The sequence below is a fragment of the Lactuca serriola genome, chromosome 3 (genome assembly GCF_051521515.1).
Source record: "Lactuca serriola cultivar US96UC23 chromosome 3, Lser_US96UC23_V15, whole genome shotgun sequence".
In the NCBI taxonomy this organism is placed as follows: Eukaryota; Viridiplantae; Streptophyta; class Magnoliopsida; order Asterales; family Asteraceae; genus Lactuca; species Lactuca serriola.
This window is the reverse complement of record NC_136410.1, coordinates 232,754,520-232,773,408: the sequence shown is the minus strand read 5'-3', so window position 1 is coordinate 232,773,408 and position 18,889 is coordinate 232,754,520. Positions and strand designations below refer to the sequence as shown.

Here is an 18,889-nt window from a genome sequence, read left to right as displayed (position 1 = left end):
GTGTTAGTAGCTCGATCCCTAATACCTTTGCCTTGGTCTTTGTTTCTTCTTTACTTTTAAGGTCAATCGATACACATTGTTATGCATCCAATAAGTTAGCAAACTAACCACATGGGAGAAGACCCGAAAATCTCACGATCACTTGTTCTCCTTTAGTTGCATCTCATCTCATGATCTCATATTTGTTGATAAACTCTTTTACATACAAAATTTTTCGGAACAAGTAATGATGCTCGAAAAACTTATAAAAGGTATTAAGGTAAAAACTTACTTTAGGGAACCTTTTGCGTTTTCTTGTAAGTTCTAGACTTAGATCTTCCTTCCACGCGATGTTGTTTCTTCAAGATTTCCCACCAATTTAAGGCATAGCCTTGGAGTTAGGTTACCATAATTTTAACTTTGAGGTGATCATCAACATCACATTAATCGAAATCACGCTCAACAATACTAAGAAGAATCTATGTTTTATGGAGAAATATTAATCTCTAATTTTTATAAATTGTTTAAACCCAACATGAATTTAAAAAAGCGCAACTCAAATATTCGGCCCAAAGTAACTTATATATCTATTTCTGTATGAATGAACTTGATAAAAAAAAATGCCAATATGGAAACAAATTTCATTTCCACCTTATATAAATATCAAAATTTACATATTATCAAACAAATAACTAAACCCATGTTCCTTTTTCACCCCATGCACCTTCATAACTTCTCTTAACCTCTCAACTTTTTCCCATTCTCCTTCACCCGCATAAACATTACACAAACCAACAAACCCTCCTGGCCTCTTCACCACCTCCTCACTCATCTTTTTAGCCAAATCTCCCCTATCATACACCACACACCCATTCAACAAAGCCCCAACCATGGAATCAGTGATTCCGACACCCAATTCCTGCATCAAATCATACGCCATTTCCATCTTCCCTGACCTACAAAGCATATCCACAACACAACCGTAATGTTCATCCCTAATCTTGACCTTTTGACTTTCTTTGACCCGCATAAAGATCGCCAAACCTTTGTCCACATATCCACCATGGCTACACGAAGCAAGAACACAAGTCAATGTGATTTGATTCGGGTCAACTCCTTCTTCTTCCATTTTGTGGAATAGTTCAATAGCTGAATCGATAATCCCGTGTTTCCCATAGCATCCAATCATTGCATTCCATGAAGCAATGTTCTTGGAGCTTGTGGTGTCAAACACTTTTCTTGCTAATTTGACACACCCACATTTGGAATACATGTCAATTAGGGCACTTGAAATGAAAGGATTTGTATGCATATTTGTTTTAAAGATTTGGCTATGGATTTCTCTCCCAGAATTCACCGAGCCCATGGATGTGATTGCAGGGAGGATTCCGGTGATGGTTATAGGATTGGGTTTGACTTTGGCTACCAACATTTGGTTGAATAATTCCATGGCTTTGATGGTTTGTTGACTTTGAACAAAGCCAGAAATCATGGTGTTCCATGTAACCACATCAGGAATCAAACCGGTTTTGGTCATTTTAGAGAATGAGGTGAATGATCCATCACAGTCTCCGATTCTAGCATATCCAGTTATCAATGCATTCCATGTGAATTCGTTAGGTTCTAATCCTGTTAATATCATCTTGTTGAATAGTGATTGTGATTCTTGGAGTTGCCCGGAATTGGAATAGGCAGAAATCATGTTCGTCCAAGAAATGATGTCTGGTTGAGACATTTTATCGAACAGTTGGCGGGCGTAAAGTAGGGAGTCACATTTGCAGTACATTTCGATCAAGGAGTTGACGACAGATGAATTGGCGTGATGCCCGAATTTGTATGTCACACAATGAACCTCTTTACCCTTGTTTGGATCACTCAAACCGACGCAACATTTCAATAGGAACTGAAAAGTGTAGCTATTAGGAACAAGATTTTTTGATTGTTGAAGTAAAGAGAAGTAGTTTATAGCTTCTTTGAAAAACCCATTGAATGTCAAAGCCGAAATCATCCAATTGTAAGCAAAAACATTAAGGTTTTCAGTGATTTGAAACATGGAACGAGCGGAAGTGAAACAACCACAGTTTGCGTAAACACCTACCAACTTTGAATGTAGAGAAAGAGAATTCATGTCAACGCCTGAAGTTAAGATGAGAGCATGGATTTGCTTGCATGGTGTTAAAGATTTTGATTTTAAGCATTTTTGTAATAAGGTGGCAAAATGATGTGGAGAAAAGGGGTTTTGATTTACAAGGAACGGGTATTTCATTCTATGAAACAATAGCTGGGAAGTTGAGGATTGCAAAAAGAGATATACTGAATTATATTTGGGTCGTGCTATAATAAGGCTGAACGGAGTGGGGGCTCGCTACCGGATCCTTACGCTCGCTAACACGAAGAGAACACCGCCCCTGGCGCTCGCTAGGGGACTCGCCACCGGAGACTCGTCACTATGCTGGCGAGAAGATAGAGAAGGTGAGAAACCAAGGTGATTGGTCCGTCAAATTTGTTCATCAATTCAAGCTACACAAATAATACTCCCGAGCTGTAGGCATTAACCAGGTTTTGCACTTTGATAAATGATAATCCTTCTTTTCTTTGTATTATAGAAAATACATCAAATTTTTATTATTTTTCTGAAAGTATTGAGGAACAACGATAGGTATATATATATATATATATATATATATATATATATATATATATATATATATATATATATATATATATATATATATATATATATATATATATATATATATAGAGAGAGAGAGAGAGAGAGGTTCATTTGAGACCATCTATATTTTGTGAGACACAGGGACCAAATCTAAACCTTAGATCAAAACTGATCTTGTGGCTCATAACAAAATGTGATTAACACTAATTAATCTAAAAGATTAGTTAATTAGGGGTAGATTAGTCATTAGGTTAAACTTTAGATCACCAGATCTATTATCTTCACGTTATCACAAAACCCAGCTACTTCGATTCTTTCTACCAATTCATACTAATCGATCAACATTCCTTCATCTTCGATTCACACTGATCAATCTTCTATTTGCTTTGATTTGGGTATTGAGGTTTATGTTCATCTATCGACATCAACAATTCATTACAAGATTTTTATCGATTGTAGCTCTGTGATCATCAATTTCATCCAAGGTAGAAGTTCAAGTGTTCAGTCGATTTATGCTAATCTTCATCTTCAACAATAACTAACGATCTTTCAAGCTGTACTTTTTACTCTACGTCATGATTTCATCAATTGATCAAGCTTTCTGTTTTATTCCCCTGAGTTTTCATCGCTTTCAGATCAACAATTCTTAGCCATTCATCAACATTGGTAATCAATCATCAACTGCTATCGATTTCCATCAGATTGATGCTTTGAGTTTACTATCAAATTAGGTGTTTTATCAATTTAACTTCATCTTAAATCTATTATCATTTCAAGTTTTTGACTTCAACCATCGATTATCAATTTCAAGCTTTTGTTTTTTTTTTCTGTGCATTCGAGCACATATTAAATGAAGATAAGCAAGCAAAAATAATGTATCTTCGTGTTATTTTGTGCTCATTCTATAAAATCAATGAGGTATGTACATAACTATTATTGTTCTTGAGCCAATTATCTTATATTATACACGCACTCTACCTGTTTGATGAAAGTCCTGAATGAATAAAGAGTGTGATGTAGAGTCTGATATATCACTCCTTTCCCACCCTTAAACTTTGTTACTATTTAATGATATTTTCCCCAAATTCCAAGTTGTTTTTCTTAACTTAGTGTTCACCGGTGTACTTCTTTTTGTCAATGATTGAAGGACATACAACTGTCATCAATGCAATTGTTCAGTGCATATGTTGGAAGAAACATATCATCCATATCTTGCCACCATTAATTAATGATGAGAACTTTAAGAAGCATATTGACATGTTGGTTTCAATGGTGCTTGGTCCATAAAGAGTCAAAGTGGCTAAGAAGTTGATGGATGATGAGGACTTGGTTCATCTTTAGAATCAAAATTTGTAATGAAGATGGTTTAATTTACTCCCTACACTCTCTTTATTTCTTTCTTGTTGAAATTGTTCTCTACATTTGTGCAACTTTAAACATTGTTATTGCAACATATATGTATCCTAATACCCATCAAACCCCTTTCAACCCTTTCATAGTGTAAAGTGGTACATACAGTTATGAAATTAGATAAAACTTTCATGTTTTCTATCATTCCAACTTTTTAGGTAAGTCTTGAATGGAACTGTAGAGAATGTGGTTCAATAATAATTTCCTGGAGTGTCTCATTCAATGTAGTGGGATGTTGTAAATTTGCTTATATTTTTTTATTTGGTTTCAAGTGATGTATTTGAGGTAATTGAATAAAACGATAACACTATATTCTAAGTGTTTACTTTTACATTAGTATTTACAAATAAATTGTGCATTATTTTAATTTTCTTACATATATATTGTTATATTCTAGTTCGATATTTGATGTTCATATAATCATTTAGTATTACATTCTATTCATAATGTTCTACATATACAAACATCCTATAACATTATTCCAAAAAAATATTAAGTTGTGACTTGAATATAGACAACATAAATTAAATTATTATGTTAGAATGGTATATATATTCAGAATATTAAATATAACATTAGAATCTTATGTAATATAAGTTCATTTTATATGTTAATTAGAATAGTTTGCACAAGGAAATCTTTAACAATGAACAATATTTTCAAGGAATAGTTTGCAAAATGTTCTCTATATATATTATCGTCTTTTCATACTAGAATAAATTGAACAATGTTATGTACATCTAATTACATTATGTATTTATCCTTTCGACATCTAAATTAGAATTTGACAAAAAAAATGCTCCAAAGTGAGTTCCCTATTTAATTTCACAAATGTATCCATATATGTTGATTTTAAGCATTTTGATCATTATCCTCCATTTCACTATCTTCGGTTTTAATCCTTTCCTCTGTCCCTTGATTTTGAGTTTCTACCATTCCAACATGCGTTTATCCACTTTCTGGCTTATTGGTACTTCAAAAAATTGTACTCGAAAATAAGTCATTGAACTGTTTTGCCAATTCCATGTTCTAGTTTCATTTGGAAACATCGATATACAATTAAAAACAATTTCTTCCATATTCTCTTTTTCTACAAAAACTTTCTAGAAGGCCTTTTCAAACATTTCTTCATGTTCCTGAAAAACAATAAGACACTAAAATTATAAGTATAACTTATTAAATGAAATCATAATATTCAGTTGAATAATAAGTTATGAAGTACCATACGATCTATCATATCAGAATGGTAGAATATCAATTATGAACCAAAAGCATGCCATATCAGAATATCTAGAATTACGGAAAATAGCAACATACTTTAATCTTTCTACTACTATAAACAATGTACTTTACTTCTTACTCTTTATAGCAACATAGTTTCAGAAAGGCTAGAATATTATACTAGAAGCTAATATATAAAACTTAATTCCTAGAATATTTTACTACACAAATCAAAATGACTTGAATAATATGATATATAAAATCAGAATGACTAGAATATTGTACTAAACATCAATGTTTTAAAATTAATCTTCAGTTTCTCTATCGATAAGGAATTTCGATATTTCAACATTAATTTTCAGCAATTCATCTTCAATTTATCTACTACCGAAGGATTATCATAAAGGATTGATTACTTATCGATTTTATATAATTTCATATCAGAAATCGATTTTCAGCAATTCATCATCAAAGAATTTTGCTATTACTGAAGGATTATAAGCAAGTTTCGATTTTCAACAATTTACTAATATATCATAAACTTTGCTATTACATAAGATTATCAACTCATCGGCAATCGATTTACAACAATTTATGATAAAAATGGGAATGAACATGATACTAAACAGAATGGCTAAAATATTGTAGTAGAAGTTAATATACAAAATAGAATGGCTAGAATATTATACTAGAAGTTAATATACAAAATAAAATTACATATTTTACTACACAAATCAAAAATTAAAAGAATAATATACTATACAAAATCAGAATGACTAGAATATTGTACTAAACATCAATGTTTAACAATTCATCTTCACTTTCTCTATTATAGACATCTATAAGTAATTTCGAGATTACATCGGTTTTCAACAATTCATCATCAATTTCTCTATTACTGAAGCATTATCATAAATAATTGATTTTAGACATCGATTTTTTGTAATCTCATATCAGAACATCGATTTTCAGTAATTCATCATCAAAATTTTTTGCTATTACTAAAGGATTAAAAACAATTATCGATTTTCAGCTATTTATCATAAAGTTTGCTATTACATAAGGATTATCAACAACTCATAATCAATCGATTTCATTAATTCAACATGAAAATGAGAATGACTACCATACTAACTCTAATATACAAAACCAGAAGGACTAGAATATTATACTAGAAGCTAATACACAAAACCAAAAAACTAGAAATTTTTACTACACAAATCAAAATGATTAGAATAATATGTGATACAAAATCAAAATGACTAGAATATTATACTAAACATAAATGTTTAACAATTCATGATCATTTTCTCTCTTACATACACTGATAAGGAATTTCTAGATTTCAACATTTATTTTCAACAATTCATCATCAATTCTATATTATCAAAGGATTATCGTACATGATCGATTTTCAGCAATTATTCATCAATTTTTCTATTATAAAATAAATATCAACAAGAATCAATGAAAAAATCATCAACAATTTCGATATTTAGCAATTCATCATCAAATTAGAATGGATAGAATACTAACTCTAGCATACAAAACTCAGAATTACTATAAAAGTATACTAGAAGCTCATATACAAAACAAAACAGAATGATTAGATATTGTACCATACAAAATCAGAACTAGTAGAATATTGTTTTGAAAGCTAAAGATTGAGTTTTTGTTGGAAAATAGCTTTGTGTCCTTTATTTTTGAATTAACTACTTCTCTTTGGTTCTTTAGACTAGACTTCAATACATGTTATTTTAATCACTCTATCTACTTCATATAATGACATTGGTGATTCATCTTTTATATTGAGAAGGGGAATTGGAATCTGATTCTCTCGAACAAGACATTGTTGAAAGGTGAAATCAAAGCCTTTGACGGGTATGAGTTCTAAAGTCGATTCGTAAAACTAGAATGAAACAATCTGAATAACATAATTAAGGTTTATGATTTTGAATGGTCGTCGATTCCTTCTATTTAGAAGGATAGGGTTTATGTGAATTTAAAGGATGATAGATTAAGGAAAGAAAGAACCTGTATATATGATTTTGATTCGTTAGCGATCTTCTAGGTTTGATCTTCAGTTTTTGTAAACAAGAAACCGAAATTAACTATCTTTGATTCACTTTGCTTCAATTGGGAGAATGGTTAACAACGAGGATATAATCTATGTTTTGATTTGATATACTAGGGTTACTCGACTTAGAATCTGTACAACCCAAATTATTCATCGGTTCAATTACACAATCTGAAATTTGAATAGCTTAAATTAATACCTGTTTTGTGAAGGAATGATTGATAATCGAGATTGAATAAGAAGGTTGAAGTTATGAATTTGAAGTAATAAGAATTTGTTGATAATCGAGATTGACCGAGGGTTTTCTGATCGTTTTTGGCTACGTGAATCAGTTAGGATTTGTTTCGAGTATGAATCAGAGGATGAATTCGAGCTAGAATCAGAATAAAGAGCTCGACTTTGCAATCGATTTAGGGTTAATCTGAAACAAATTTGTGATGGAAGGGTCTGCGATTGATGAAAGGGTTTTGGGAAATGAAAACCATATGAATGCGTTTGTGAATGTGCCAAGTTACATTTCTACCCCTCCGTATTTTCTAGTTAATTACAAAGTTTGTGTTATTTACACAAACTGCCACCGCCAGTATTTTGTTTTTTTGATTAAATCTAAACCACATATCAGTTTTGATCAAGGGCTAAGATTTGGTCATCATGTCTCACAAAATATAGATGGTGTCAAATGAACCCAACCCTATATATATATATATATATATATATATATATATATATATATATATATATATATATATAGGGATGAGCATATGGACCGGGGAACCGGTATCGGAACCGGAACCCGATGGAACCGGTCGGGCCGGGACTGGGACGTTATTTTTGTGGATTTTTGGAACCGGGAACCGGTAGGAACCGGAACCGATATAACCGAAACCGGTAGAACCGGCAAAAACCGGTAGAACCGGTAAAAACCGGAACCGTATGATGCTATTTTTCGAGGGTCGGTTCCAACATTTGAAGACACGACAAGAACCGGTAGGAACCGAGAACCGGTGGAACCGGAACCGGTAGAACTGAAACCGGTAGAACCGCCGGGCCGGTTCGGTTCTTGATTTTGGCCGAAGCCGGTTCCCGGTTCCGGTCCGGTTCCGGCCGGTTCGGTCCTTTTGCTCATCCCTATATATATATAAGAAATCTTACTATTTCTATAAATATAATCAATATAATAATAATATTTTTTTAAGACGTTCAAGTATTTAAGCTTAAAGTACAATCAGCTATTAATATAATAATATTATAATATATATCTTACAAATGATAATGCTAGGGATATAAGTATTAAAAACACATTTAAATTAGTATTTCCTTATTTTTAGGGATTGAATTAATTATATAAATAGAATCAATATAATAATAATATTTTTTAGGACGTTCAAGTCTTTAAGCTTAAAGTACAACCAGCTATTAATATAATAATATTATAATATATATATCTTACAAATGATAATGCTAGGATACAAGTACTAAAAACACATTTAAATTAGTTTTTCCTTATTTTTAGGGATTGAATTAATATTTTCATCAATTTTGAACCAACTTGTACTCCTAAAATATCTCTTCTCTAGTATCTGGTGCATTCGAAATCTGAAACACTTCTTTTCGACAAATCGTTTGATCTATACTACCTTATAAAAGAAATCTTACTATTTCTATAAATAGAATCAATATAATAATAATATTTTTTAAGACGTTCAAGTCTTTAAGCTTAAAATACAACCAGCTATTAATATAATAATATTATAATATATATCTTACAAATGATAGTGCTAGGGATACAAGTATTAAAAACACATTTAAATTAGTATTTCCTTATTTTTAGGGATTGAATTAATATTTTCATCAATTTTGACCCAACTTGTACTCCTAAAATATCTCTTCTCTGGTATCTGGTGCATTCGAAATCTGAAACACTTCTTTTCGACAAATCGTTTGAAATTTAAAAGCTCATTCAAATTGGAGTTCCCTAATTTTTTGCATAAAATATAGTTGACTGGAGACTAATTCAAATCTTCATCTCCTTTTCCTCTATGGAATCCACCACCACAATATTTTTTGGTTTTGGCATTGTACTTTTTATTTTTGTGAAACCGATCGATAATGGTGCAAGTGTTCTTAGAAATATAACATGTTTCCGAATGGAACTAATTGCTTGAAAGAAACTATTCGCCGCCGCCGCTTTGCACGGGCAAACGGCTAGTATGTGTGTGTATATATATATATATATATATATATATATATATATATATATATATATAGGTTAGGATTAAATATGAATTACAATTATTGTGTGACCGTATGACTAGATTTGGACCATTGGATTATAATTCTTAATGGCTAAGATTGTGATGGTCTACCATAGTTACTATGTCATACATCACATATTAATAATGTTTTTATTAAGAAAATTTTGCATATAAGGGCATTATAGACATTTTGCTAAAAAAATTAGAACAATGGTTCAGATGATATTACATGGATATGATTTAAAAGAAAATTTAAATAAAAATTCAAAATATTTGAGAAGTTTGAATTTATAAGAAAGGTAAGAAAAATATTGAATTATAAAAATTAAAGTGTTTTTTTTTTCTCTTTTCAATTTAAACAAATAATTTAGATAAATAAGTAAAGAAAAATAATGAAACTTTAATTTAATAATTTTGAAACTAGAAGGAAAGTCCATTAATGAAATTGATATGCATTTATTATTAGATTTAAATAATATGTGTAATTAATAAAATAGAAAAAAACCATAAAATGTCATGTGGAATAAAAATTAATTTAAAATAACCATAAAATTACATGTGGCAAATTGAATAAGAATATGACATATGATAAACATATCTTTTTTATTTATTAGGATATATATATATATATATATATATATATATATATATATATATATATATATATATATATATGGGAAGGTTCATGCAAAAATGCAAACAATATGTGAAAATGCAGGAACCAATCAGATAATGCCACATCATTATTCATGTTTTCTTCATTTGTTTACTTAAAATTATTAATAAAGGGTAAGAAAGTAATTAACATAAAAACGTGATTGAGTAAGTTGTTCATATTAATAACCGCAAACAAAAACTAACATATTAATTTCAATGAACTTCTTTAGTCTGATTATGATCGACGAAATCATCTGCATTAATATCATTGATTTCATTACGATATCAAATGGAAGAGATGTCTACTAAAGAATATGAACAGATTTGTTCTACTTATTTAATTGATAAAGCAATTGAATCTTCCAATGATTTAACTATCGGAACTTCAATATCAACATTAAACAATGGTGATAAAGGCAAGTTTTCAGTCATTATAATTACTATATTTGTGATTTTAATATTCAAAATTTAGATTTCACTAACATTACTACACTATATTAAAAATTCAATAAATTTCTTTTAACAATGTTACTGAAACCTGCATTCAACCTTCAAAAGGAAGTTCAGGATCCACAAAAAAAAAAAAAAAAAAAAAGATTAATCGCATGTTTACATATACATATACATACTTATTTCAATATTAATCTTTCTGAATATTGGACAGGAAATCATGAATCGGAAGACTCATACAATGTTTTAACTATTGGGCCTTCAAAATTAACACGCAACGATGGTGATAAAGGCAAGTTTTAATAAATTATAAGAAGTATATTTCTGATGTTATTATTCGTTATTTAAATTTGACTTACATTACTAAACTATATTCAGCATTACTAATAATTCTTTAAATGAAGAAACTGAATCTTACATTCAACCTTCTAAAGGAACTACAAGTTCGACAACAAAGGAAAAGGATAAAGGCATGTTTACATACTTTATATTAAATAAATAATTATAAACATATTTACTATAATTCAATATTAAGCTTTTTGAATATTGGACAGGAACATCTTATATAAATCAAGATGATCTGTACATTCCACATGTTGCTACAGATTTGATTCCTAAAAAAGGACAAATTGTGTCAAGTGTAAATGAAGGAATTGAAATGTATAGAAATTATGCAAAAGCAGTTGGTTTTGGAATTAGATTAGGAACAACAACCTCATATGGTGACCACAGTCTAAGGAAAAAAACAAGTAAGATGCAACAGATATGGAAATCAAAAAAAAAAAAAAAAACATTGATACTCTTACATCCAAAAGACTAAAAATACAGGAAAGGAAATCATATTCTAAAGTCACGAGATGTATGTCTATGATTGGTTTTGATAGAAATGCTGCAACAAATACAATCACTGTATATGCATTTAAAGAAGCACATAACCATCCACTTACATAATTTAATGAAGAAAGCATCTGCTCTCCACATCATCGTCTTAGTATTTTTGTGACAACCTGAAATTTATTCCGTTACTGTAACCCATTTCCGTTAATAAAATATTTTTATTATTATTTTCGTTAACATTTGGGTTAGACAAATAAATTAATGTTTTTATTTTATTTCATAAGTGTTAAATCGAAATAAAAACACTTGTAAAACCCTCGAATTTATTTGGGAAAATTTTTAGTTTACGACTAAGCCGGGTTACGACCATTTAATCGGGTAAAATTTTAAACTCCGTTTAACGACGGTATGGGGTGGATCCCCACCTGGCCGCCAACTCAAGCCTTATATAAGGGTTGAGTGGCTTTCACTTGAACCTTTTCTCACTCCTAGAAGCTTTCTCTCTCTACTCTCTCTCTACAAGTGAGTTTTGGCCAAGAAACACCTCATTCAAGCTCCAAAAACCATAAGTAATCCTTCCTAGCTTGTTGTTTAGCTTTGTATCCATGCAAATTCAGGATTTAATCACCCAAATACCTCAGAAACTAGAGTTTACGGTTGGGGAACACCTCCCAAAACCGTGAACTCCTATAAGGGGGTTTTGAAGCCCCAAAATCCCTCCAAAACCCTTCTAATGCTTATCTATGACTTAGAAACTTGCATGCATGAAATTAGAAACCCAAAATCATGCCTTTAGGGGAGTAAACATGAGTTTTACGGTCCATGAACATTCATGAACCGTAAACACCAAAACCGTAAACACCATAAAGGGTGTTTTGGTGTCCCTAACTCCTTCCTTAGCATGTGTAATGGACATAAAACTTGTATGAATGAGCTTAGGACCACAAAACACTAAGGAAATAATGTGCCCAAGGGTTTACGGCCATAAACCCTAGTGTTTACGACCGTAAACTCCTAAGGAGTGGTCCAAGGACTGCAAACTCCAAGGGAGTACCCTTTTGAACCCTAATCACTTCCCAAGACCTTTGTTTTGACCTTAGAGCCCTTCCTAGTGATGCAAAAGACCTTTAAACACACAAACTCACTATTCCCATGAGTTTACGGTCGTAAAATCATGGGGGAGGTGGTCTCTTAACTGCAAACTCGTGTAGGATAGTCACTTGAAGTGTAAACTCCTTAGTGAGGCCATACACTCTATGAAAGCAACCCCTAGCACTCCTTGCACTTGTAGCAAAGTGTTTTCATGCACTAAAGGGCCTTCACTTACTACATTGGTGATAAAATGACTAATTAGACACCATCATGTTCCACTGTATGTTACATAGGATCTGTGGGCGTGTTCAAGTCCTCACTTGACACCTAGCATCCCACCTGGCATTCCATCCAATCCACTCGCTGCAGGTGAGTTCATACCCCTTAATTAACCTTTCAAATGTTTTTAAATGCTTTTATGGGGGGGGGGAATATAAGTTGAATCCAACAATTTATAGTATCAATCACATGTGATTTGTAGCTTACAATCATAAAGGATATGTATACTTTTAACCGTTTTGCCATCAAAACTGCTTTCAATGTTTTCAAATTCATTTTCATGATAATTTGTTATAAAAACTATTTTCAAATTCTTTTAAAACTTCTTATGTTTCTAAAATATATCCACACCAATATATTTATATAAGTAAGACTTGAAGGACTTAGGACTGATAGCTCGTCTTATTTCCTGTTCTTGTTTGATTGGGGTCTTAGGGTATATTGTTATATGTCCGATTGTCGTTGAATTCTTAGTTATATATTGTATGTATTTGTGTTGGATATGAATACCTTCACTAAGTTCAATACTTATGAGTATCCAAGAACGACTGCAAAATGACAGTTAACTATAATAGGTATAGTTAAGGTTTACCACTCCTCACTACCATTACTATGATACTTACCACGATTAGTACTATTATGAGTCTCTACATGCTTAAGTGCTATATAAAAAGAATACTATATACTATACAAAAGAATATTAAATACATTATACTGAGAAGCACACTATACACTAATACAAGAGAACATACAAAAACAGAATGTGAGACACTATCTCTCTATACGGCACTTTACTGTGCCTTCACCGTGTAATCTTAGTCTCCTGGAGGGAGAGCGGTCTCTACATGTATAGATCTACACAGGGCGGACACTCACACATCCCGACTGCTAGCTACAGTCCGATCCGACTAGGCCCAGGGATGCTACCACACTACGTATGACCTGGAGGGTCATGATACATTCAATCTCCTATCCGCATGGTTACATACAGATTCACATTTGGAACCCTAAATTAACAAATTACAAATTTAAGGTAAAGTAGACTCCCCGAGGTGTATTAAATACATATCACAACCTAGAGTCTGTGGTTATTTACCATCCAGTCGGTAGTAACACTGCTGGAATAATACATTATATTTCCCATTTACTTTGTTCAAACGAAGTCCAAACTATATTTTTATAATTAAGAGTCTAATTGGGAAAAACTTTTACACACTCAAAGAATCAAACCTACAAGTAACCAAGTCTTGGCAGAAGACTACTTTTATTAGAAAATATAGGATTTTCTAGAGATTCACACTATTTACAAACTTGATAACAACTTTAATGTTACATAATTGTAAACACTTTTATACAAGCAACGACACTAAATTCTTATGAACTCACCAGCTTTATGCTGATATTCGTTTTCAAAACAACTTGTATTCTCAGGTCGGCAATAGACAGGTACAGATGCAGCTTTTGAGAAGACGGAGCGCATACACGACTCCTCTTTATTTTGATATTACATTTTGGTGTCTACAAACTGTACAGAACACGCTTGTATTACAATTACTATATTAATGAAGTGGATGTTGTTGCTTGTTTTTACTATTATGCATTGTTATGATACTGTACATGACGTCCTCCACCCCAGAACGTATTCCGCCATTCTCGGTTTTGGGGTGTGACAAATTGGTATCAGAGCATTGTTTATAGTGAATCAAGTATATCAACCCAAAAAATATATACGAACTATAAACACTTCGGGACTAAAACACTCTGACCAAGAATATATACTTTTAAATACTAAAATATTTAACTAAATATATGTATATACACATCCATTAATACAAAGGATCAGTATCATACTAGAACATAACCAAAGTATTAAGATTGTTGGACAGCACAATTGGGCTTAAAGACATATAGTCACATCTGGGCGGATGTAGCATGATCAACTACATTTTCCTAGGAGTGACTAGCATGTGCCTAAGAGTGATTGTGATATTGCAACAAGTCTAAAAACTTACCCACACTACACAAGAACGTTAGAACAAGAATACTATAGGAGTATTCTGCATTTTATTAACTGCATATGTGAGAACTAAAAGGGTCGTTACTAGTAGGGCAATAGTTGCTAAGTGGGTACACCATGGTTACATGTGACTAAGGCGCTATAGACTTAGAATCTGTGATCTTTGCTTCATTTCCTGTTCTTGTTTGATTGTGGACTTAGAGTTAGGGTCACTTATTCGAAGGTCTATCTTGCTACGGTTACATGTAATTGGTATGCACTATGCAAGTATTGGGTCGACTAATAACGATCATCTTGTAAGTAATCTAGATTAGTGCGTCTATTAACCTTTCTTTCCCCATTCTCGCGTAGATAGCATGGCTGGCTTCCACCATCCCAGCGATCCGTACTATCCAAACCAAGGCATTGGAGGATGGCTCGAGGAAGAGTCAAAAGATGATCACCCGATCCCTTTGGATGATCACCGTGCAGAAGGCTTTCCGGATAGCTCCAACTCCTAACCAAAAGTCAGCAACCTGCTCCCATTAGCTCCGAACCCTAACCCCCGTCCAACATTTCGAGGTCCCACTCCCATGTGGGCAATAACCTTGAATCGATGGAGCGATGAACAGGGTCAGCCCTTACCTTTCAACGGAGACCGAAGCTTCTACAACATAAGAGAGGGAGGTTCGACGGACCGAGTCTTGCCCATCATGGTCCGAAGGATTGCCAGGAACGTCGAACAAGGTCAAGCAACCATTGGCAGAGTTGTGGAGGTTGATGCCAACTCTAAATTTAACACTGTCCGTATCCGCCAGCTAGAAGAAGCTATGGATAGGACTAGGAGGACCAATGAGGCTCTGCAGCAGCAGTTAGCTGCATCCCGATCCAAAGTCAGGGAACTCTGGGCGCGTCAGAGAGCACAGGAACAACATCTTCATGAAGTTGTGCGGAAACTGGCTGATCTGAGGATTCGCCCAATGGATACCCGTCGCTAGTAGAAGATGTCCACTTATCTTCCTCTTTTGTTTAAGGAATAGCCTTTTCTTTTCTATGCTCAGTAGAGCACTTGTCTGTAAACATTCCTAACTTTGAAAGTACTTTACCTAGACTCCTAGGCTGCTAACATTTTCCCTTATGATTTGATGTAAGACCTACTATTAGGTCACTTTTCCCGAACTTATATTACATCATTAATACCAGTAATATTGGCTGTTACCTACTCTGTTACTATGACTCTATCTGATAGTTGGACTATGTCAATTTAGTCCATGAAATGCTCTCATCATATATGCAATGTTTTGGGTTGATGAAAGTTGGATGATGATGTGCTAAATGTAAGTTTTGGGTTGATAAAATAAACTCATATTACATCATTAATACCAGTAATATAAGTTGGATGATGATGTGCTAAATGCTATGTTTAGGGTTGATGAAACAGGAAAAGAAAACTACTCCAAGTTTTCTGATGTTATATCAATGGATGCAACATACAGTTAAAATTTATATTTATTACATTACATTATACAATAAGGGATACATTTTACAAATATTTTTAGGTACAATATGATATTTGTTCATTTCACTGCTATAAACAACCATGAAAAGACAATCAATGTTGGAGCAGGACTAATATCAGATGAAACAATTGAATCATACACTTGGTTATTAGAAGCTTTTTTGTCATCACATAAGAAGAAACCAACAATGATTATGTCATATATGGATGCAGCGTTATCTTCTTCCATAGCAAAGGTGTTTCAAGGATGTACTCCCAGATTATGTATGTGGCACATAATGTCAAAAATGCCATCAAAGGTAACAAATAGATTAATTTATTGAATTAAAAATAGCTTATGAAAATATACTATAAAAACAAATTTTACATGACAGATTGAACCTGATGTAGTTTCAAATTCAGATTTCAAGAAACGCATAAATCAACTAGTTTGGAATATGAATATTGAACCATCAGAATTTGAGAACAAATGGGATTTGATGTTGCATGAATTTCATTTGAAGGATAATAAATGGTTAGCTGATATGTTCAACAAGAGAGACAAATGGATTCCCTCCTATTTCAGAGATATACAAATGTGTGGACTTATGAAGACTACATCTTGATCTGAAAGTTCAAATTCATTTTTCAATGTTTTCTCAAGTCCAACCAACTTACTTGTGAATTTTATGTTCAATTTTGACACTGCACTTTCAATGCAACGTCATGAGCAAAAAAGATTAGATATTGCATCAAGAGATACTTCTCCACAACTGTTATTTCCACATGAAAATTGAAAAGCATGCATCATTGGTATACACACGAGAAGCATTCCTTAAAGTGCAGAAACAAATAAAAAAAAGGCATTCTATCAGTGTTTTCAAAAAAATTCTGTTTTGATTGATGGCCATCAACAATGCACAATTGTCAACAAAGAAATCAAGTCAGGCAAATGACCAGAATTTAAGGTATGGAAATATGCTACTTAATGATTATTTTAATTAAACATTAGTTTGACTTTATAATAATATTACTGTAATTACATTTTATTATTATCTTTCAGGTTTCTTTTGATGTAAAAGATGAAACAACTGAATGTGAATGTTTGCATTTCACATTTTTTGGAATCCTTTGTAGTCATGCTTTTAGAGTTCTTATAGATTATTACATTACCATGATACCTGAAAAATACATTCTGGATAGATGGAGAAAGAACATAGTGGATATTGGTTTTCAAAAGATAAACCGAAAATGGAGAGTGTGCAGTACAGAAATTTCAAATCTCTTGCAGGATGCTACTTCTTTTTATGAGAAATGCATTGAATCGGTTATTCATGACAAAGAAAAATTACAAGAATTGGTGAACTCTCTTCAACAATTAAGTGAAACTTGTGGAAATGATGTTGCTTCTAGATCAAGTTCAATTCCAATAAAAGATGTTGTTGAAAATATCATTGGAGTTCCAATTTCAACTGATGTGAAAATCAATGTACCAAGTGGGATAAAAACAAAAGGAAGTGTAAAGAGGAATCGAATCAAAAGTGCAGCAGAAAAAGCAATAGCTAAATCACTTAAACCAAAACGCACATGCAAAGGATGCAAGCTATTAGTCAACCATGATCTAAGAAATTGCTCAATAAATCCTTCAAATGTTCTTAAGCCTTTCAAAAAACAACTGTAACTTATATTATAATTTTAATTTTGTATGTGCTTATGCTTTTCTATATTAAAACTCTTAGTATTAAAAGCTTGAAATGATTCTGAAGTTTATTTTAATATTAATTATGAATAATGTAATATTTTACAGTTTCACTTTCATATATAAAACCATATATGAATTTATTATAAGAAAAAATAATACAAAGCACAAATAAAAAGTGCTTCAAACGACATTACAATTGTAGATATAATCAAAATATATGTTAAGACTATTTCAAAAAATTTACACATATATATGCCTCAAATCTTCCGAAATATATGTTAAGACTATTTCAAATCATCAACTAAACATTCACTATCATTTTACTTAAAAAGATTAAATCTAATGCGAATGAAATAATGCAATATATACATTTATTAGTTTTAAAACTACAAACATTCTGTTCTTTCTTAATATTGCATAATTACTTTTTGAAAAAAATAACAATATATTAAAAAAAATTGAATTCTTTAATAATCCATAATTCTTTAATATTACATAAATCTTTAATAATGAAAAATTACTATTCCAATAAAATTAATATTTATGAAAAATGAAAACAAAAAAAAAAAACCTTACACACATATATATGCTCTGCATATCACCTAAGAAATATGTTAACAATAGCTCAATTTATCAACAACTCTTTCACAAATTAATCTCCTTTAATTAAATATATACATTTAAACAATATAATATATGATACTTTATTACCTCATAAAATCTTTCATATATTACTTAAATCTATTTAGAATTAATAATTAA

At 31.8% G+C, this 18,889-nt stretch overlaps 2 protein-coding genes across 2 annotated transcripts; one reads left to right on the top strand and one right to left on the bottom strand.

Moving 5' to 3' along the window:
- Window positions 1-592: 592 nt before the first annotated feature.
- LOC145093690 (pentatricopeptide repeat-containing protein At5g59600-like) lies at window positions 593-2,586 on the bottom strand. Its single transcript, XM_079031911.1, has one exon. The coding sequence runs from the start codon at window positions 2,243-2,245 to the stop codon at window positions 650-652; it is 1,596 nt and encodes a 531-aa protein (XP_078888037.1). The 5' UTR covers window positions 2,246-2,586; the 3' UTR covers window positions 593-649.
- Window positions 2,587-17,328: 14,742 nt separating this feature from the next.
- LOC145096088 (uncharacterized) lies at window positions 17,329-18,106 on the top strand. Its single transcript, XM_079033857.1, has 2 exons — window positions 17,329-17,373; window positions 17,489-18,106. The coding sequence occupies exons 1-2, from the start codon at window positions 17,329-17,331 to the stop codon at window positions 18,104-18,106; spliced, it is 663 nt and encodes a 220-aa protein (XP_078889983.1).
- Window positions 18,107-18,889: the final 783 nt, after the last annotated feature.

Excerpts from the sequence above, each read along its gene's own strand:
- LOC145096088 (XM_079033857.1), top strand. The coding sequence starts at position 17,329 with ATGGCCATCAACAATGCACAATTGTCAACAAAGAAATCAAGTCAG. Across the intron at positions 17,374-17,488 it reads CAACAAAGAAATCAAGTCAG|GTTTCTTTTGATGTAAAAGA; the intron begins GCAAATGACCAG and ends ATTATCTTTCAG.
- LOC145093690 (XM_079031911.1), bottom strand. The coding sequence starts at position 2,245 with ATGAAATACCCGTTCCTTGTAAATCAAAACCCCTTTTCTCCACATCAT.